A 22885-nucleotide genomic window follows, 5' to 3' on the forward strand; every position below is an offset into this window, starting at 1 on the left:
CTCTCAGTGAGACCCAGTGAGACCCAGTGAGACTCTCAGCGACCCAGTGAGACTCTCAGAGACCCAGTGAGACTCTCAGAGACCCAGTGAGACTCTCAGAGACCCAGTGAGACTCTCAGAGACCCAGTGAGACTCTCAGCGACCCAGTGAGACTCTCAGCGACCCAGTGAGACTCTCAGCGACCCAGTGAGACTCTCAGCGACCCAGTGAGACTCTCAGCGACCCAGTGAGACTCTCAGCGACCCAGTGAGACCCAGTGAGACTCTCAGCGACCCAGTGAGACCCAGTGAGACTCTCAGCGACCCAGTGAGACTCTCAGAGACCCAGTGAGACTCTCAGAGACCCAGTGAGACTCTCAGCGACCCAGTGAGACTCTCAGAGACCCAGTGAGACTCTCAGCGACCCAGTGAGAGCGACCCAGTGAGACTCTCAGCGACCCAGTGAGACTCCAGCGACCCAGTGAGACTCTCAGCGACCCAGTGAGACCCAGTGAGACTCTCAGCGACCCAGTGAGACCCAGTGAGACTCTCAGCGACCCAGTGAGACTCTCAGCGACCCAGTGAGACTCTCAGCGACCCAGTGAGACTCTCAGAGACCCAGTGAGACCCAGTGAGACTTCACTGCTTTCCGTATATTGAACTGTAACTCATTAAAACCTTTGACATGAATGCGTGTATATTGTTGTTCAATATGTACATACAGCACCAGTCAAAAGTTTGAACACACCTACTCATTCCAGGGTTTTTCTTTATTTTTACTATTCTCTACATCGTAGAATAATAGTGAAGACATCAAAACTATGAAATAACACACATGGAATCATGTAGTAACCAAACAAAAGTGTTAAACAAATCAACATGTATTTTATATTTGAGATTTTTCAAAAGTAGCCACACCTTTCTCTTGATGACAGCTTTGCACACTCTTGGCATTCTCTCAACCAGCTTCATGAGGTAGTCACCTGGAATGAATTTAATTTATACCCATCTACCAATATGTGACATTCTTTGCGAGACATTATATATTCTATATATTTTAACCTTTATTTAACCAGTCAGTTAAGAACCAGTTCTATTTTCAATGACGGCCTAGGAACAGTGGGTTAACTGGTCTAGGAACAGTGGGTTAACTGGCCTAGGAACAGTGGGTTAACTGGCCTAGGAACAGTGGGTTAACTGGCCTAGGAACAGTGGGTTAACTGGTCTAGGAACTGTGGGTTAGATTTTTACCTTGTCAATTCGATCTTGCAACCTTTCTGTTACTAAGTGTGCAAAGCTGTCATCAAGGCAAAGGTGTGGCTACTTTGAAAAATCTCAAATATAAAATACATGTTGATTTGTTTAACACTTTTGTTTGGTTACTACATGATTCCATATGTGTTATTTCATAGTTTTGATCTCTTCGCTATTACTCTACAATGTAGAAGATGGCACAAATAAAGAAAAACCCGGTAAGAAGTAGGTGTCCAAACTTTTGACTGGTGCTGTAGATATAAACAAATGGTATCTCCCAGCAGACACCACATCAGGGTCCATATCATAATATAGCATATATAACATTACATATATAATATATACCTGGTCTCGTACAGCCCAGCAGACACCACATCAGGGTTCATATCATAATATAGCATATATAACATTACATATATAATATATACCTGGTCTCGTACAGCCCAGCAGACACCACATCAGGGTTCATATCATAATATAGCATATATAACATTACATATATAATATATACCTGGTCTCGTACGGCCCAGCAGAACACCACATCAGGGTTCATATCATAATATAGCATATATAACATTACATATATAATATATACCTGGTCTCGTACGGCCCAGCAGAACACCATATCCGGGTCCATATCATAATATAGCATATATAAGATTACATATATCATGTAGACCTGAGTTATATAGGGGACGTTCCAGCAGACCACCAGAGATAGAGTCCATATAGAATATATAGGTTATATAGGGATAACATATATAATATATAGGGTTCATATAGAATATATAGGGTTATATAGAGAACATATATAATATATCAGTGTCCATACATATAATATAGCATATATAACATTACATATATAATATATACCTGTTATATAGAGAACATATATAATATATAGGGTTATATAGAGAACATATATAATATATAGGGTTATATCATATCCTGACTAGGGTTATACAGACTGTTACCTGAGACAGTCTACCTCTCATAGGGTTATATAGAGAACATATATAATATATAGGGTTATATAGAGAACATATAGTTATATAGGGTTATATAGAGAACATACATACCATACAGTTAGATAGAGAACATATAGAATATATAGGGTTATACAGAGAACATATGTAATATATAAGGTTATACAGAGAACATATGTAATATATAGGGTTAACATATAGAATATATAGTGTTATATAGAGAACATATATAATATATAGGGTTATATAGAGAACATATGTAATATATAAGGTTATACAGAGAACATATGTAATATATAGGGTTAACATATAGAATATATAGTGTTATATAGAGAACATATATAATATATAGGGTTATATAGAGAACATATAGAATATATAGGGTTATATAGAGAACATATAGAATATATAGGGTTATATAGAGAACATATAGAATATATAGGGTTATATAGATAACATATAGAATATATAGGGTTATATAGAGATAACATATATAATATATAGGGTTAACATATATAATATATAGGGTTATATAGAGAACATATATAATATATAGGGTTATATAGAGAACATATATAATATATAGGGTTATATAGAGAACATATAGAATATATAGGGTTATATAGAGAACATATAGAATATATAGGGTTATATAGAGAACATATAGAATATATAGGGTTATATAGAGAACATATATAATATATAGGGTTATATAGGGATAACATATATAATATATAGGGTTATATAGAGAACATATAGAATATATAGGGTTATATAGAGAACATATAGAATATATAGGGTTATATTGATAACATATATAATATCCTAGTAATCCTAGTACAAATTCCCTGTTTTAGGTCAGTTAGGATCACCACTTTATTTTAAGAATGTGAAATGTCAGAATAATAGTAGAGAATGATTTCTTTCAGCTTTTATTTCTTTCATCACATTCCCAGTGGGTCAGAAGTTCACAAACACTCAATTAGTATTTGGTAGCATTGCCTTTAAATTGTTTAACTTGGGTCAAATGTTTCGGGTAGCCTTCCACAAGCTTCCCACAATTAGTTGGGTGAATTTTGGTCCATTCCTCCTGAGAGAGCTGATGTAACTGAGTCAGGTTTGTAGGCCTCCTTGCTCACACACGCCTTTTCAGTTCTGCCCATGTAACGGATGTGAAACGGCTAGCTTAGTTAGCGGTGTGCGCTAAATAGCGTTTCAATCGGTTACGTCACTTGCTCTGAGACCTTGAAGTAGTAATTCCCCTTGCTCTGCAAGGGCCGCGGCTTTTGTGGAGCGATGGGTAACGATGCTTCGTGGGTGACTGTTGTCGTTGTGTGCAGAAGGTCCCTGGTTCGCGCCCGGGTATGGGCGAGGGGACGGTTTAAAATTATACTGTTACACCCACACATTTTCTATAGAATTGAGGTCAGGGCTTTGTGATGGCCACTCCAATACCTTGACTTTGTTGTCCTGAAGCCATTTTGCCACAACTTTGGAAGTATGCTTGGGTCATTGTCCATTTGGAAGATCCATATGCGGCCAAGCTTTAACTGATGTCTTGAGATGTTGCTTCAATATATCCACACAATTTCCCTTCCTCGTCTATTTTGTGAAGTGCACCAGTCCCTCCTGCAGCAAAGCACCCTCACAACATGATGCTGCCACCCCCGTGCTTCACGGTTGGGATGGTGTTTTTCGGCTTTCAAGCTTCCCAAACAGTTCTGTTTTTGTTTCATCAGACCAGAGAACATTTCTCCAAAAAGTACCATCTTTGTCTCCATGTGCAGTTGCAAACCGTAGTCTGGATTTTTTTATGGCGGTTTTGGAGCAGTGGCTTCTTCCTTGCTGAGCGGCCTTTCAGGTTATGTCGATATGGTACTCGTTTTACTGTGGATATAGATACTTTTGTACCCGTTTCCTCCAGCAGGTCCTTTGCTGTTGTTCTGGGATTGATTTGCACTTATCGCACCAAAGTACATTAATCTCTAGGAGACGGAAAACGTCTCCTTCCTGAGCGGTATGACGGCTGCGTGGTCACATGGTGTTTATACTTGCGTACTATTGTTTGTACAGATGAACGTGGTACCTTCAGGAGTTTGGAAATTGCTCCCAAGGATGAACCAGACTTGTGGAGGTCTACAATATTCTTTCTGAGGTCTTGGATGATTTCTTTAGATTTTCCCATGATGTCAAGCAACGAGTCATTGAGTTTGAAGGTAGGCCTTGAAATACATCCACATGTACACCTCCGATTGACTCAAATGATGTCAATGAGTCAATCAGAAGCTTCGAAAGCCATGACATCATTATCTGGATTTTTCCAAGCTGTTTAAAGGCACTTAGTGTATGTAAACTTCTGACCCACTGGAATTGTGATACAGTGAATTATAAGTGAAATAATCTGTCTGTAAACAATTGTTGGAAAAATTACTTGTGTCATGCACAAAGTAGATGTCCTAACTGACTTGCCAAAACTACTGTTAGTTAACAAGACATTTGTGGAGTGGTTGAAAAAACGAGTGTTAATGACTCCAACCTCCAAGTGGATGTAAAGTTCCTACTTCAACTATATATAGGGTATTATAGTGTGTGTGTGTGTGTGTGTGTGTGTGTGTGTGTGTGTGTGTGTGTGTGTGTGTGTGTGTGTGTGTGTGTGTGTGTGTGTGTGTGTACTCACGCTCTCTTGCCCTGTACAATATCGATGTAGTCTTCAGATCGAGAGTAGAACCCCTCAGGACTCAGGGCTCCCCAGAAATTAGACCACAGTTTGCCATGTCTGGACAACATGGGGGCTATCACTGACCTGGAGACAGACAAAACATGTTCAGAACACTATCACTGACCTGGAGACAGACAGAACATGTTCAGAACACTATCACTGACCTGGAGACAGACAGAACATGTTCAGAACACTATCACTGACCTGGAGACAGACAGAACATGTTCAGAACACTATCACTGACCTGGAGACAGACAGAACATGTTCAGAACACTATCACTGACCTGGAGACAGACAGAACATGTTCAGAACACTATCACTGACCTGGAGACAGACAGAACATGTTCAGAACACTATCACTGACCTGGAGACAGACAGAACATGTTCAGAACACTATCACTGACCTGGAGACAGACAGAACATGTTCAGAACACTATCACTGACCTGGAGACAGACAGAACATGTTCAGAACACTATCACTGACCTGGAGACAGACAGAACATGTTCAGAACACTATCACTGACCTGGAGACAGACAGAACATGTTCAGAACACTATCACTGACCTGGAGACAGACAGAACATGTTCAGAACACTATCACTGACCTGGAGACAGACAGAACATGTTCAGAACACTATCACTGACCTGGAGACAGACAGAACATGTTCAGAACACTATCACTGACCTGGAGACAGACAGAACATGTTCAGAACACTATCACTGACCTGGAGACAGACAGAACATGTTCAGAACACTATCACTGACCTGGAGACAGACAGAACATGTTCAGAACACTATCACTGACCTGGAGACAGACAGAACATGTTCAGAACACTATCACTGACCTGGAGACAGACAGAACATGTTCAGAACACTATCACTGACCTGGAGACAGACAGAACATGTTCAGAACACTATCACTGACCTGGAGACAGACAGAACATGTTCAGAACACTATCACTGACCTGGAGACAGACAGAACATGTTCAGAACACTATCACTGACCTGGAGACAGACAGAACATGTTCAGAACGCTATCACTGACCTGGAGACAGACAGAACATGTTCAGAACACTATCACTGACCTGGAGACAGACAGAACATGTTCAGAACACTATCACTGACCTGGAGACAGACAGAACATGTTCAGAACACTATCACTGACCTGGAGACAGACAGAACATGTTCAGAACACTATCACTGACCTGGAGACAGACAGAACATGTTCAGAACACTATCACTGACCTGGAGACAGACAGAACATGTTCAGAACGCTATCACTGACCTGGAGACAGACAGAACATGTTCAGAACACTATCACTGACCTGGAGAAGAGAGGGTTAGGATATCGGGTTCAGTATTTTAGATATAAATCAGGTTAATTGTTTATATTTACCTTTCTTTAACTAGGAAAGTCAGTTAAGAACAAATTCGTTTTTTAATGACGAAGGCCTAAGAGCAGGGGGTTAACTGCCTGACGTCAAAAACTACAGACCCTGTATCCTTTCTCTCTATAAAACTACAGACCTGTATCCCTTCTCTCTATAAAACTACAGACCCTGTATCCCTTCTCTCTATAAAACTACAGACCTGTATCCCTTCTCTCTATAAAACTACAGACCCTATATATCCCTTCACTCTATAAAACTACAGACCCTATATCCCTTCTCTCTATAAAACTAGACCTGTATCCCTTCTTCCTATAAAACTACAGACCCAGTATCCCTTCTCTCTATAAAACTACAGCCCCTATATCCCTTCTCCCTATAAAACTACAGACCCTGTATCCCTTCTCTCTATAAAACTACAGACCTGTATCCCTTCTCTCTATAAAACTACAGACCCTATATATCCCTTCACTCTATAAAACTACAGACCCTATATCCCTTCTCTCTATAAAACTACAGACCTGTATCCCTTCTTCCTATAAAACTACAGACCCAGTATCCCTTCTCTCTATAAAACTACAGACCCTGTATCCCTTCTCTCTATAAAACTACAGACCTGTATCCCTTCTCTCTATAAAACTACAGACCTGTATCCCTTCTCTCTATAAAACTACAGACCCTATATCCCTTCACTCTATAAAACGACAGACCCTATATCCCTTCACTCTATAAAACTACAGACCCTGTATCCCTTCTCCCTATAAAACTACAGACCTGTATCCCTTCTTCCTATAAAACTACAGACCCAGTATCCCTTCTTCCTATAAAACTACAGACCCTGTATCCCTTCTCTCTATAAAACTACAGACCCAGTATCCCTTCTTCCTATAAAACTACAGACCCTATATCCCTTCTCTCTATAAAACTACAGACCTGTATCCCTTCTTCCTATAAAACTACAGACCCTGTATCCCTTCTCTCTATAAAACTACAGACCTGTATCCCTTCTCTCTATAAAACGACAGACCCTATATCCCTTCTCCCTATAAAACTACAGACCCTGTATCCCTTCTCTCTATAAAACTACAGACCTGTATCCCTTCTCTCTATAAAACTACAGACCTGTATCCCTTCTCTCTATAAAACTACAGACCCTATATCCCTTCTTCCTATAAAACTACAGACCTGTATCCCTTCTTCCTATAAAACTACAGACCCTATATCCCTTCTCTCTATAAAACTACAGACCCTATATCCCTTCTCCCTATAAAACTACAGACCCTGTATCCCTTCTCTCTATAAAACTACAGACCCTGTATCCCTTCTCTATAAAACTACAGACCTGTATCCCTTCTCCCTATAAAACTACAGACCCTATATCCCTTCTCTCTATAAAACTACAGACCCTATATCCCTTCTCCCTATAAAACTACAGACCCTGTATCCCTTCTCTCTATAAAACTACAGACCCTGTATCCCTTCTCTCTATAAAACTACAGACCCTGTATCCCTTCTCTCTATAAAACTACAGACCCTGTACCCCTTCTCCCTATAAAACTACAGACCCTGTATCCCTTCTTCCTATAAAACTACAGACCTGTATCCCTTCTTCCTATAAAACTACAGACCCTATATCCCTTCACTCTATAAAACTACAGCCCCTGTATCCCTTCTCTCTATAAAACTACAGACCTGTATCCCTTCTTCCTATAAAACTACAGACCTGTATCCCTTATCTCTATAAAACTACAGACCCTATATCCCTTCACTCTATAAAACTACAGCCCCTGTATCCCTTCTCTCTATAAAACTACAGACCCTGTATCCCTTCTTCCTATAAAACTACAGACCTGTATCCCTTCTCTCTATAAAACTACAGACCCTATATCCCTTCATTCTATAAAACTACAGCCCCTATATCCCTTCTCCCTATAAAACTACAGACCCTGTATCCCTTCTCTCTATAAAACTACAGACCCTGTATCCCTTCTCTCTATAAAACTACAGACCCTGTATCCCTTCTCTCTATAAAACTACAGACCCTGTATCCCTTCTCCCTATAAAACTACAGACCCTATATTCCTTCTTCCTATAAAACTACAGACCTGTATCCCTTCTCTCTATAAAACTACAGACCCTATATCCCTTCTCTCTATAAAACTACAGACCCTGTATCCCTTCTCTCTATAAAACTACAGACCCTGTATCCCTTCTTCCTATAAAACTACAGACCTGTATCCCTTCTCTCTATAAAACTACAGACCCTATATCCCTTCATTCTATAAAACTACAGCCCCTATATCCCTTCTCCCTATAAAACTACAGACCTGTATCCCTTCTTCCTATAAAACTACAGACCCTATATCCCTTCACTCTATAAAACTACAGCCCCTGTATCCCTTCTCTCTATAAAACTACAGACCTGTATCCCTTCTTCCTATAAAACTACAGACCTGTATCCCTTATCTCTATAAAACTACAGACCCTATATCCATTCACTCTATAAAACTACAGCCCCTGTATCCCTTCTCTCTATAAAACTACAGACCCTGTATCCCTTCTTCCTATAAAACTACAGACCTGTATCCCTTCTCTCTATAAAACTACAGACCCTATATCCCTTCACTCTATAAAACTACAGACCCTGTATCCCTTCTCTCTATAAAACTACAGACCCTATATCCCTTCTCCCTATAAAACTACAGACCCTGTATCCCTTCTTCCTATAAAACTACAGACCCTATATCCCTTCACTCTATAAAACTACAGACCCTATATCCCTTCACTCTATAAAACTACAGACCCTGTATCCCTTCTTCCTATAAAACTACAGACCTGTATCCCTTCTCTCTATAAAACTACAGACCCTGTATCCCTTCTCTCTATAAAACTACAGACCCTGTATCCCTTCTTCCTATAAAACTACAGACCCTGTATCCCTTCTTCCTATAAAACTACAGACCCTGTATCCCTTCTCCCTATAAAACTACAGACCCAGTATCCCTTCTCTCTATAAAACTACAGACCCAGTATCCCTTCTCTCTATAAAACTACAGACCCTGTATCCCTTCTCTCTATAAAACTACAGACCTGTATCCCTTCTCTCTATAAAACTACAGACCCTATATTCCTTCTTCCTATAAAACTACAGACCCTGTATCCCTTCTCTCTATAAAACTACAGACCCTGTATCCCTTCTCCCTATAAAACTACAGACCCTGTATCCCTTCTTCCTATAAAACTACAGACCTGTATCCCTTCTTCCTATAAAACTACAGACCCTATATCCCTTCACTCTATAAAACTACAGACCCTGTATCCCTTCTCTCTATAAAACTACAGACCCTGTATCCCTTCTTCCTATAAAACTACAGACCTGTATCCCTTATCTCTATAAAACTACAGACCCTATATCCATTCACTCTATAAAACTACAGCCCCTGTATCCCTTCTCTCTATAAAACTACAGACCCTGTATCCCTTCTTCCTATAAAACTACAGACCTGTATCCCTTCTCTCTATAAAACTACAGACCCTGTATCCCTTCTCTCTATAAAACTACAGACCCTGTATCCCTTCTCTCTATAAAACTACAGACCCTATATCCCTTCTCCCTATAAAACTACAGACCCTGTATCCCTTCTTCCTATAAAACTACAGACCCTATATCCCTTCACTCTATAAAACTACAGACCCTATATCCCTTCACTCTATAAAACTACAGACCCTGTATCCCTTCTTCCTATAAAACTACAGACCTGTATCCCTTCTCTCTATAAAACTACAGACCCTGTATCCCTTCTCTCTATAAAACTACAGACCCTGTATCCCTTCTTCCTATAAAACTACAGACCCTGTATCCCTTCTCCCTATAAAACTACAGACCCAGTATCCCTTCTCTCTATAAAACTACAGACCCTGTATCCCTTCTCTCTATAAAACTACAGACCTGTATCCCTTCTCTCTATAAAACTACAGACCCTATATTCCTTCTTCCTATAAAACTACAGACCCTGTATCCCTTCTCCCTATAAAACTACAGACCCTGTATCCCTTCTTCCTATAAAACTACAGACCTGTATCCCTTCTTCCTATAAAACTACAGACCCTATATCCCTTCACTCTATAAAACTACAGCCCCTGTATCCCTTCTCTCTATAAAACTACAGACCTGTATCCCTTCTTCCTATAAAACTACAGACCTGTATCCCTTATCTCTATAAAACTACAGACCCTATATCCCTTCACTCTATAAAACTACAGCCCCTATATCCCTTCTCCCTATAAAACTACAGACCCTGTATCCCTTCTCTCTATAAAACTACAGACCCTGTATCCCTTCTCTCTATAAAACTACAGACCCTGTATCCCTTCTCTCTATAAAACTACAGACCCTGTATCCCTTCTCTCTATAAAACTACAGACCCTGTATCCCTTCTCCCTATAAAACTACAGACCCTGTATCCCTTCTCCCTATAAAACTACAGACCCTGTATCCCTTCTCTCTATAAAACTACAGACCCTGTATCCCTTCTCTCTATAAAACTACAGACCCTGTATCCCTTCTCTCTATAAAACTACAGACCCTATATCCCTTCTCCCTATAAAACTACAGACCCTGTATCCCTTCTTCCTATAAAACTACAGACCCTATATCCCTTCACTCTATAAAACTACAGACCCTATATCCCTTCACTCTATAAAACTACAGACCCTGTATCCCTTCTTCCTATAAAACTACAGACCTGTATCCCTTCTCTCTATAAAACTACAGACCCTGTATCCCTTCTCTCTATAAAACTACAGACCCTGTATCCCTTCTCCCTATAAAACTACAGACCCTGTATCCCTTCTTCCTATAAAACTACAGACCCTGTATCCCTTCTCCCTATAAAACTACAGACCCAGTATCCCTTCTCTCTATAAAACTACAGACCCTGTATCCCTTCTCTCTATAAAACTACAGACCTGTATCCCTTCTCTCTATAAAACTACAGACCCTATATTCCTTCTTCCTATAAAACTACAGACCCTGTATCCCTTCTCCCTATAAAACTACAGACCTGTATCCCTTCTCTCTATAAAACTACAGACCCTATATCCCTTCTCTCTATAAAACTACAGACCCTGTATCCCTTCTCTCTATAAAACTACAGACCCTGTATCCCTTCTCTCTATAAAACTACAGACCTGTATCCATTCTTCCTATAAAACTACAGACCTGTATCCCTTCTCTCTATAAAACTACAGACCCTATATCCCTTCTTCCTATAAAACTACAGACCCTGTATCCCTTCTCTCTATAAAACTACAGACCTGTATCCCTTCTCCCTATAAAACGACAGACCCTGTATCCCTTCTCTCTATAAAACTACAGACCCAGTATCCCTTCACTCTATAAAACTACAGACCCTGTATCCCTTCTCCCTATAAAACTACAGACCCTGTATCCCTTCTCTCTATAAAACTACAGACCCAGTATCCCTTCACTCTATAAAACTACAGACCCTGTATCCCTTCTCTCTATAAAACGACATACCTGTATCCCTTCTTTCTATAAAACTACAGACCCTGTATCCCTTCTCTCTCTAAAACTACAGACCCTGTATCCCTTCACTCTATAAAACTACAGACCCTGTATCCCTTCACTCTATAAAACTACAGACCCTGTATCCCTTCTCTCTATAAAACTACAGACCCTGTATCCCTTCTCTCTATAAAACTACAGACCTGTATCCATTCTCTCTATAAAACTACAGACCCTGTATCCCTTCTCTCTATAAAACTACAGACCCTGTATCCCTTCTCTCTATAAAACTACAGACCTGTATCCATTCTTCCTATAAAACTACAGACCCTGTATCTCTTCTCTCTATAAAACTAGACCCTGTATCCCTTCACTCTATAAAACTACAGACCCTGTATCCCTTCTCTCTATAAAACTACAGACCTGTATCCATTCTTCCTATAAAACTACAGACCCTGTATCTCTTCTCTCTATAAAACTAGACCCTGTATCCCTTCTCTCTATAAAACTACACACCCTGAATTCCCTTCTCTCTATAAAACTACAGACCCTGTATCCCTTCTCTCTATAAAACTACAGACCCTGTATCCCTTCTCTCTATAAAACTACAGACCCTGTATCCCTTCTCTCTATAAAACTACAGACCCTGTATCCCTTCTTCCTATAAAACCATGGTACCCCCTGTATATAGCCTCCACATTGACTCTGTACCGGTACCCCCTGTATATAGCCTCCACATTGACTCTGTACCGGTACCCCCTGTATATAGCCTCCACATTGACTCTGTACCGGTACCCCCTGTATACAGCCTCCACATTGACTCTGTACCGGTACCCCCTGTATATAGCCTCCACATTGACTCTGTACCGGTACCCCCTGTATATAGCCTCCACATTGACTCTGTACCGGTACCCCCTGTATATAGCCTCCACATTGACTCTGTACCGGTACCCCCTGTATACAGCCTCCACATTGACTCTGTACCGGTACCCCCTGTATATAGCCTCCACATTGACTCTGTACCGTAATACCCTGTATATAGCCTCCACATTGACTCTGTACCGGTACCCCCTGTATATAGTCTCCACATTGACTCTGTACCGGTACCCCCTGTATATAGTCTCCACATTGACTCTGTACCGTAATACCCTGTATATAGCCTCCACATTGACTCTGTACCGTAATACCCTGTATATAGCCTCCACATTGACTCTGTACCGTAATACCCTATATATAGCCTCCACCTTGACTCTGTACCGTAATACCCTGTATATAGCCTCCACATTGACTCTGTACCGGTACCCCCTGTATATAACCTCCACATTGACTCTGTACCGTAATACCCTGTATATAGCCTCCACATTGACTCTGTACCGTAATACCCTGTATATAGCCTCCACATTGACTCTGTACCGTAATACCCTATATATAGCCTCCACCTTGACTCTGTACCGTAATACCCTGTATATAGCCTCCACATTGACTCTGTACCGGTACCCCCTGTATATAGCCTCCACATTGACTCTGTACCAGTACCCACTGTATAAAGATAGCCTCCACATTGACTCTGTACCAGTACCCCCTGTATATAGCAAAACAGTTACAGAGTTTAATGGCTGTGATAGTAGAGAACTGAGGATGGATCAACAACATTGTAGTTACTCCACAATACTAACCTAATGACAGAGTGAAAAGAAGGAAGCCTGTACAGAATAAAAATATTCCAAAACACACATCCTGTTTGCAATAAGGCACTAAAGTAAAACTGCAACAGAAAATGTAGCAAAGCAATTCACTTTGTGTCCTGAATACAAAGTGTTATGTTAAGAGAAGATACAACACATTACTGAGTACCACTCTTCATATTTTCAAGCATAGTAGTGGCTGCATCAAGCTTGTCATTGTTAAGGACTGGGGAGCTTTTCAGGATGAAAGACACTGGGAGATGAATTCACCTTTCAGCAGGACAATAACCTGGTTCAGTCTGCAACAGACACTGGGAGATGAATTCACCTTTCAGCAGGACAATAACCTGGTTCAGTCTGCTTTCCACCAGACACTGGGAGATGAATTCACCTTTCAGCAGGACAATAACCTGGTTCAGTCTGCAACAGACACTGGGAGATGAATTCACCTTTCAGCAGGACAATAACCTGGTTCAGTCTGCAACAGACACTGGGAGATGAATTCACATTTCAGCAGGTCTATAGCCTGGTTCAGTCTGCAACAGACACTGGGAGATGAATTCACCTTTCAGCAGGACTATAGCCTGGTTCAGTCTGCAACAGACACTGGGAGATGAATTCACCTTTCAGCAGGACTATAGCCTGGTTCAGTGCAGACACTGGGAGACACTGACACTGGGAGATGAATTCACCTTTCAGCAGGACTATAGCCTGGTTCAGTCTGCAACAGACACTGGGAGATGAATTCACCTTTCAGCAGGACTATAGCCTGGTTCAGTCTGCAACAGACACTGGGAGATGAATTCACCTTTCAGCAGGACTATAGCCTGGTTCAGTCTGCAACAGACACTGGGAGATGAATTCACCTTTCAGCAGGACTATAGCCTGGTTCAGTCTGCAACAGACACTGGGAGATGAATTCACCTTTCAGCAGGACTATAGCCTGGTTCAGTCTGCAACAGACACTGGGAGATGAATTCACCTTTCAGCAGGACTATAGCCTGGTTCAGTCTGCAACAGACACTGGGAGATGAATTCACCTTTCAGCAGGACTATAGCCTGGTTCAGTCTGCAACAGACACTGGGAGATGAATTCACCTTTCAGCAGGACTATAGCCTGGTTCAGTCTGCAACAGACACTGGGAGATGAATTCACCTTTCAGCAGGACTATAGCCTGGTTCAGTCTGCAACAGACACTGGGAGATGAATTCACCTTTCAGCAGGACTATAGCCTAAAACACAAGGCCACATAAACACTGGAGTTGCTGACCAAGATGACACTGAATGTTCCTGAGTGGCCTAGTTACAGTTTAGACTTAAATCTACTTTATAATCTATGGCAATACCTGAAAAAGGATGTCTTGCAATGATCAACAACCAATTTGACAGAATTTTGAAAAAAATAATGGGCGAATGTTGTTAATATAATATAATATATTGTTGTACAATCCAGGTGTGGCAAGCTCTTAGAGACACAGGTGCTGCGCAATGTGCCTGTACAATGTACTGACTCAGGGGTGTGCATACTTATGTAAATAAAGATATTTCTGTGTTTAATATTCACAACATTTCTGAAAACATGTTTTCACTTGGTCATTATGGGGTATTGTATGTAAATGAGTGAGAAATCTATTTAATATCTATTAAAATGTATTTGAATTCAGGCTGTAACAACATGTGGAATAATTCATTCTGTTGGGTGTTGGGCGTAGTCTGTAGGGTTTAGGGTGTAGTCTGTAGGGTTTAGGGTGTAGTCTGTAGGGTTTAGGGTGTAGTCTGTACGGTGTAGTCTGTAGGGTTTAGGGTGTAGTCTGTAGGGTTTAGGGCGTAGTCTGTAGGGTGTAGTCTGTAGGGTGTAGGGTGTAGTCTGTAGGGTTTAGGGTGTAGTCTGTACGGTGTAGTCTGTAGGGTTTAGGGTGTAGTCTGTAGGGTTTAGGGCGTAGTCTGTAGGGTGTAGGGTGTAGTCTGTAGGGTTTAGGGCGTAGTCTGTAGGGTTTAGGGTGTAGTCTGTAGGGTTTAGGGTGTAGTCTGTAGGGTTTAGGGTGTAGTCTGTAGGGTTTAGGGTGTAGTCTGTAGGGTTTAGGGTGTAGTCTGTAGGGTTTAGGGCGTAGTCTGTAGGGTTTAGGGCGTAGTCTGTAGGGTTTAGGGCGTAGTCTGTGGGGTTTAGGGCGTAGTCTGTAGGGTTTAGGGCGTAGTCTGTAGGGTTTAGGGCGTAGTCTGTAGGGTTTAGGGCGTAGTCTGTAGGGTTTAGGGCGTAGTCTGTAGGGTTTAGGGCGTAGTCTGTAGGGTTTAGGGCGTAGTCTGTAGGGTTTAGGGCGTAGTCTGTAGGGTTTAGGGCGTAGTCTGTAGGGTTTAGGGTGTAGTCTGTAGGGTTTAGGGTGTAGTCTGTAGGGTTTAGGGTGTAGTCTGTAGGGTTTAGGGCGTAGTCTGTAGGGTTTAGGGTGTAGTCTGTAGGGTTTAGGGCGTAGTCTGTAGGGTTTAGGGCGTAGTCTGTAGGGTTTAGGGTGTAGTCTGTAGGGTTTAGGGTGTGGAATAAGTCAAGGGGTATGAATACTTTAGGAAGGCAAGATGACAACATCAGGTGTAGTGTGTAGGGTGTAGTCTGTAGGGTGTAGTCTGTACGGTGTAGGGTGTAGCCTGTACGGTGTAGGGTGTAGTCTGTACGGTGTAGGGTGTAGTCTGTACGGTGTAGTCTGTACGGTGTAGTCTGTACGGTGTAGTCTGTACGTGTAGGGTGTAGTCTGTACGGTGTAGGGTGTAGTCTGTACGGTGTAGGGTGTAGTCTGTACGGTGTAGGGTGTAGTCTGTAGTCTGTACGGTGTAGGGTGTAGTCTGTACGGTGTAGGGTGTAGTCTGTACGGTGTAGGGTGTAGTCTGTACGGTGTAGGGTGTAGTCTGTACGGTGTAGGGTGAAGGGTGTAGTCTGTAGGATGACGGGTGTAGTCTGTACGGTGTAGGGTGTCGTCTGTACGGTGTAGGGTGTAGTCTGTACGGTGTAGGGTGTAGTCTGTACGGTGTAGTCTGTACGGTGTAGGGTGTAGTCTGTACGGTGTAGGGTGTAGTCTGTACGGTGTAGGGTGCAGTCTGTACGGTGTAGGGTGCAGTCTGTACGGTGTAGGGTGCAGTCTGTACGGTGTAGGGTGCAGTCTGTACGGTGTAGGGTGCAGTCTGTACGGTGTAGGGTGTAATCTGTACTGTGTTGGGCGTAGTCTGTAGGGTTTAGGGCGTAGTCTGTAGGGTTTAGGGCGTAGTCTGTAGGGTTTAGGGCGTAGTCTGTAGGGTTTAGGGCGTAGTCTGTAGGGTTTAGGGCGTAGTCTGTAGGGTTTAGGGTGTAGTCTGTAGGGTTTAGGGTGTAGTCTGTAGGGTTTAGGGTGTAGTGTGTGGGCATAGTGCGTAGTCTGTAGGGTTTAGGGTGTAGTGTGTGGGCATAGTGCGTAGTCTGTAGGGTTTAGGGTGTGGAATAAGTCAAGGGGTATGAATACTTTAGGAAGGCAAGATGACAACATCAGGTGTAGTGTGTAGGGTGTAGTCTGTAGGGTGTAGTCTGTACGGTGTAGGGTGTAGTCTGTACGGTGTAGGGTGTAGTCTGTACGGTGTAGGGTGTAGTCTGTACGGTGTAGGGTGTAGTCTGTACGGTGTAGGGTGTAGTCTGTACGGTGTAGGGTGTAGTCTGTACGGTGTAGGGTGTAGTCTGTACGGTGTAGGGTGTAGTCTGTACGGTGTAGGGTGTACGGTGTAGGGTGTAGTCTGTACGGTGTAGGGTGTAGTCTGTACGGTGTAGGGTGTAGTCTGTACGGTGTAGTCTGTACGGTATAGGGTGTAGTCTGTACAGTGTAGGGTGTAGTCTGTACAGTGTAGTCTGTACAGTGTAGGGTGTAGTCTGTACAGTGTAGGGTGTAGTCTGTACGGTGTAGGGTGTAGTCTGTACGGTGTAGGGTGTAGTCTGTACGGTGTAGTCTGTACGGTGTAGTCTGTACGGTGTAGTCTGTACGGTGTAGGGTGTAGTCTGTACGGTGTAGGGTGTAGTCTGTAGGGTGTAGGTTGTAGTCTGTAGGGTGTAGTCTGTAGGGTGTAGGGTGTAGTCTGTAGGGTGTAGTCTGTAGTCTGTAGGGTGTAGTCTGTAGGGTGTAGTCTGTAGGGTGTAGGTTGTAGTCTGTAGGGTGAAGGATTCTTACTTGTTCTCTTCTATAAGGATACGGAGAACATCAGGGTTGACGATGACAACATCAGCATCGATACTGAAGTAGTAATCACACTGACTGTCCTTCTTACACGCCTCCCTACACACACACACACACACCAGACAGAACACAACGCGCGCACACACACACACACACAGAGAGACACACACACAGACACACACACACACACACACACACACACACACACACACACACACAGAGACAGAACACAGAGACAGAACACAGAGACAGAACACAGAGACAGAACACAGAGACAGAACACAGAGACAGAGACAGAGACAGAACACAGAGACAGAGACAGAGACAGAACACAGAGACAGAGACAGAACACAGAGACAGAGACAGAGACAGAACACAGAGACAGAACACAGAGACAGAGACAGAGACAGAGACAGAACACAGAGACAGAACACAGACAGAACACAGAGACAGAACACAGAGACAGAACACAGAGACAGAACACAGAGACAGAACACAGAGACAGAACACAGAGACAGAACACAGAGACAGAACACAGAGACAGAACACAGAGACAGAACACAGAGACAGAACACAGAGACAGAACACAGAGACAGAACACAGAGACAGAACACAGGTTATATGAATGGTTATGCAGGTGTGGGACTAAGCAGCTCATTGTTACAATAAGTGTTCAGGGTTCCCTCATGTTCTAAGCAGCTCATTGTTACAATAAGTGTTCAGGGTTCCCTCATGTTCTAAGCAGCTCATTGTAACAATAAGTGTTCAGGGTTCCCTCATGTTCTAAGCAGCTCATTGTAACAATAAGTGTTCAGGGTTCCCTCATGTTCTAAGCAGCTCATTGTTACAATAAGTGTTCAGGGTTCCCTCATGTTCTAAGCAGCTCATTGTAACAATAAGTGTTCAGGGTTCCCTCATGTTCTAAGCAGCTCATTGTTACAATAAGTGTTCAGGGTTCCCTCATGTTCTAAGCAGCTCATTGTAACAATAAGTGTTCAGGGTTCCCTCATGTTCTAAGCAGCTCATTGTAACAATAAGTGTTCAGGGTTCCCTCATGTTCTAAGCAGCTCATTGTAACAATAAGTGTTCAGGGTTCCCTCATGTTCTAAGCAGCTCATTGTTACAATAAGTGTTCAGGGTTCCCTCATGTTCTAAGCAGCTCATTGTAACAATAAGTGTTCAGGGTTCCCTCATGTTCTAAGCAGCTCATTGTTACAATAAGTGTTCAGGGTTCCCTCATGTTCTAAGCAGCTCATTGTTACAATAAGTGTTCAGGGTTCCCTCATGTTCTAAGCAGCTCATTGTAACAATAAGTGTTCAGGGTTCCCTCATGTTCTAAGCAGCTCATTGTTACAATAAGTGTTCAGGGTTCCCTCATGTTCTAAGCAGCTCATTGTAACAATAACAGTGTTCAGGGTTCCCTCATGTTCTAAGCAGCTCATTGTAACAATAAGTGTTCAGGGTTCCCTCATGTTCTAAGCAGCTCATTGTTACAATAAGTGTTCAGGGTTCCCTCATGTTCTAAGCAGCTCATTGTAACAATAAGTGTTCAGGGTTCCCTCATGTTCTAAGCAGCTCATTGTTACAATAAGTGTTCAGGGTTCCCTCATGTTCTAAGCAGCTCATTGTAACAATAAGTGTTCAGGGTTCCCTCATGTTCTAAGCAGCTCATTGTTACAATAAGTGTTCAGGGTTCCCTCATGTTCTAAGCAGCTCATTGTAACAATAACAGTGTTCAGGGTTCCCTCATGTTCTAAGCAGCTCATTGTTACAATAAGTGTTCAGGGTTCCCTCATGTTCTAAGCAGCTCATTGTAACAATAACAGTGTTCAGGGTTCCCTCATGTTCTAAGCAGCTCATTGTTACAATAACAGTGTTCAGGGTTCCCTCATGTTCTAAGGAATAGTTCTAGGTGTAATCCTCACACAGCCATGGTTCTAGCCTGGTCCTGTTGTAGGTTCTCCTCCGGTCCGACCAGCCTGGCGTCAGGGAAGAGAACACGATGCTTCTCCCAGAAGCGCTGAATGTTCTGCTCATGATACACCACCTAACACGCACAGCATCACACAGCATTAAACACAATCCCACAGCATCACACAGCATTAAACACAATCTCACAGCATCACACAGCATTAAACACAATCTCACAGCATCACACAGCATTAAACACAATCTCACAGCATCACACAGCATTAAACACAATCCCACAGCATCACACAGCATTAAACACAATCTCACAGCATCACACAGCATTAAACACAATCTCACAGCATCACACAGCATTAAACACAATCTCACAGCATCACACAGCATTAAACACAATCCCACAGCATCACACAGCATTAAACACAATCTCACAGCATCACACAGCATTAAACACAATCTCACAGCATCACACAGCATTAAACACAATCTCACAGCATATACCTGTATATCTCCATACTACCATTCATTTGGCTACAGCATTAAACACATATCTCTATACAGCATTCATTTGGCTACAGGTGTATGGAAACTACAATCTCCATACAGCATTCATTTGGCTATAAGGTGTATTAAACTACCTGTATAATACTACCATTCATTTGGCTATAAGGTGTATGGAAACTACCTGTATATCTCTATACTACCATTCATTTGGCTATAAGGTGTATGGAAACTACCTGTATATCTCCATACTACCATTCATTTGGCTATAAGGTGTATGGAAACTACCTGTATATCTCTATACTACCATTCATTTGGCTATAAGGTGTATGGAAACTACCTGTATATCTCCATACTACCATTCATTTGGCTATAAGGTGTATGGAAACTACCTGTATATCTCCATACTACCATTCATTTGGCTATAAGGTGTATGGAAACTACCTGTATATCTCCATACTACCATTCATTTGGCTATAAGGTGTATGGAAACTACCTGTATATCTCCATACTACCATTCATTTGGCTATAAGGTGTATGGAAACTACCTGTATATCTCCATACTACCATTCATTTGGCTATAAGGTGTATGGAAACTACCTGTATATCTCCATACTACCATTCATTTGGCTATAAGGTGTATGGAAACTACCTGTATATCTCTATACTACCATTCATTTGGCTATAAGGTGTATGGAAACTACCTGTATATCTCCATACTACCATTCATTTGGCTATAAGGTGTATGGAAACTACCTGTATATCTCCATACTACCATTCATTTGGCTATAAGGTGTATGGAAACTACCTGTATATCTCCATACTACCATTCATTTGGCTATAAGGTGTATGGAAACTACCTGTATATCTCCTATACTACCATTCATTTGGCTATAAGGTGTATGGAAACTACCTGTATATCTCCATACTACCATTCATTTGGCTATAAGGTGTATGGAAACTACCTGTATATCTCCATACTACCATTCATTTGGCTATAAGGTGTATGGAAACTACCTGTATATCTCCATACTACCATTCATTTGGCTATAAGGTGTATGGAAACTACCTGTATATCTCCACACTACCATTCATTTGGCTATAAGGTGTATGGAAACTACCTGTATATCTCCATACTACCATTCATTTGGCTATAAGGTGTATGGAAACTACCTGTATATCTCCATACTACCATTCATTTGGCTATAAGGTGTATGGAAACTACCTGTATATCTCCATACTACCATTCATTTGGCTATAAGGTGTATGGAAACTACCTGTATATCTCTATACTACCATTCATTTGGCTATAAGGTGTATGGAAACTACCTGTATATCTCCATACTACCATTCATTTGGCTATAAGGTGTATGGAAACTACCTGTATATCTCCATACTACCATTCATTTGGCTATAAGGTGTATGGAAACTACCTGTATATCTCCATACTACCATTCATTTGGCTATAAGGTGTATGGAAACTACCTGTATATCTCCATACTACCATTCATTTGGCTATAAGGTGTATGGAAACTACCTGTATATCTCCACACTACCATTCATTTGGCTATAAGGTGTATGGAAACTACCTGTATATCTCCATACTACCATTCATTTGGCTATAAGGTGTATGGAAACTACCTGTATATCTCTATACTACCATTCATTTGGCTATAAGGTGTATGGAAACTACCTGTATATCTCTATACTACCATTCATTTGGCTATAAGGTGTATGGAAACTACCTGTATATCTCTATACTACCATTCATTTGGCTATAAGGTGTATGGAAACTACCTGTATATCTCCATACTACCATTCATTTGTATGGGTTACCTTCAGATGCAGGTTAAATATCTAGATACATATATATAACGATATACATATATACACTGCTCAAAAAATAAAGGGAACACTTAAACAACACAATGTAACTCCAAGTCAATCACACTTCTGTGAAATCAAACTGTCCACTTAGGAAGCAACACTGATTGACAATACATTTCACATGCTGTTGTGCAAATGGAATAGACAACAGGTGGAAATTATAGGCAATTAGCAAGACCCCCCCCCCAATAAAGTAGTGGTTCTGCAGGTGGAGACCACAGACCACTTCTCAGTTCCTATGCTTCCTGGCTGATGTTTTGGTCATTTTGAATGCTGGCGGTGCTTTCACTCTAGTGGTAGCATTAGACGGAGTCTACAACCCACACAAGTGGCTCAGGTAGTGCAGCTCATCCAGGATGGCACATCAATGCAAGCTGTGGCAAGAAGGTTTGCTGTGTCTGTCAGCGTAGTGTCCAGAGCATGGAGACGCTACCAGGAGACAGGCCAGTACATCAGGAGACGTGGAGGAGGCCGTAGGAGGGCAACAACCCAGCAGCAGGACCGCTACCTCCGCGAGGAGGAGCACTGCCAGAGCCCTGCAAAATGACCTCCAGCAGACCACAAATGTGCATGTGTCTGCTCAAACGGTCAGAAACTCCATGAGGGTGGTATGAGGGCCCGACGTCCACAGGTGGGGGTTGTGCTTACAGCCCAACACCGTGCAGGATGTTTGGCATTTGCCAGAGAACACCAAGATTGGCAAATTCGCCACTGGCGCCCTGTGCTCTTCACAGATGAAAGCAGGTTCACACTGAGCGCGTGACAGACGTGACATAGTCTGGAGACGCCGTGGAGAACGTTCTGCTGCCTGCAACATCCTCCAGCATGACCGGTTTGGCGGTGGGTCAGTCAT

At 42.1% G+C, this 22885-nt stretch overlaps 2 protein-coding genes across 2 annotated transcripts in view; both read right to left on the reverse strand.

The window, feature by feature from the left end:
* plod3 (procollagen-lysine, 2-oxoglutarate 5-dioxygenase 3) overlaps positions 1-22885 on the reverse strand; it is a 78922-nt gene that overhangs the window by 21051 nt on the left and 34986 nt on the right. The window contains exons 10-13 of the mRNA XM_052515579.1: positions 19644-19765; positions 17713-17817; positions 4899-5021; positions 1828-1945 (exon numbers count right to left, since the gene is read on the reverse strand). Of these exons, the coding sequence (XP_052371539.1) occupies positions 1828-1945; positions 4899-5021; positions 17713-17817; positions 19644-19765 (468 nt within the window). The remainder of the gene's footprint in view (positions 1-1827; positions 1946-4898; positions 5022-17712; positions 17818-19643; positions 19766-22885) is intronic.
* On the reverse strand, positions 10350-15320 carry LOC127928537 (uncharacterized). The gene is made up of 5 exons (XM_052515578.1): positions 14229-15320; positions 13928-14159; positions 12055-13864; positions 11546-11863; positions 10350-11387 (listed from the first exon to the last, which is right to left on the reverse strand). The coding sequence occupies exon 3, from the start codon at positions 13411-13413 to the stop codon at positions 12481-12483; it is 933 nt and encodes a 310-aa protein (XP_052371538.1). The 5' UTR covers positions 13414-13864; positions 13928-14159; positions 14229-15320; the 3' UTR covers positions 10350-11387; positions 11546-11863; positions 12055-12480.

The sequence above is a fragment of the Oncorhynchus keta genome, unplaced genomic scaffold, assembly GCF_023373465.1.
Source record: "Oncorhynchus keta strain PuntledgeMale-10-30-2019 unplaced genomic scaffold, Oket_V2 Un_scaffold_2955_pilon_pilon, whole genome shotgun sequence".
Taxonomy (NCBI): domain Eukaryota; kingdom Metazoa; phylum Chordata; class Actinopteri; order Salmoniformes; family Salmonidae; genus Oncorhynchus; species Oncorhynchus keta.

Bases quoted from the DNA above. Each gene is read 5' to 3' on its own strand.
- LOC127928537 (XM_052515578.1), bottom strand. From the start codon at position 13,413: ATGTGGAGGCTATCTTTATACAGTGGGTACTGGTACAGAGTCAATGTG.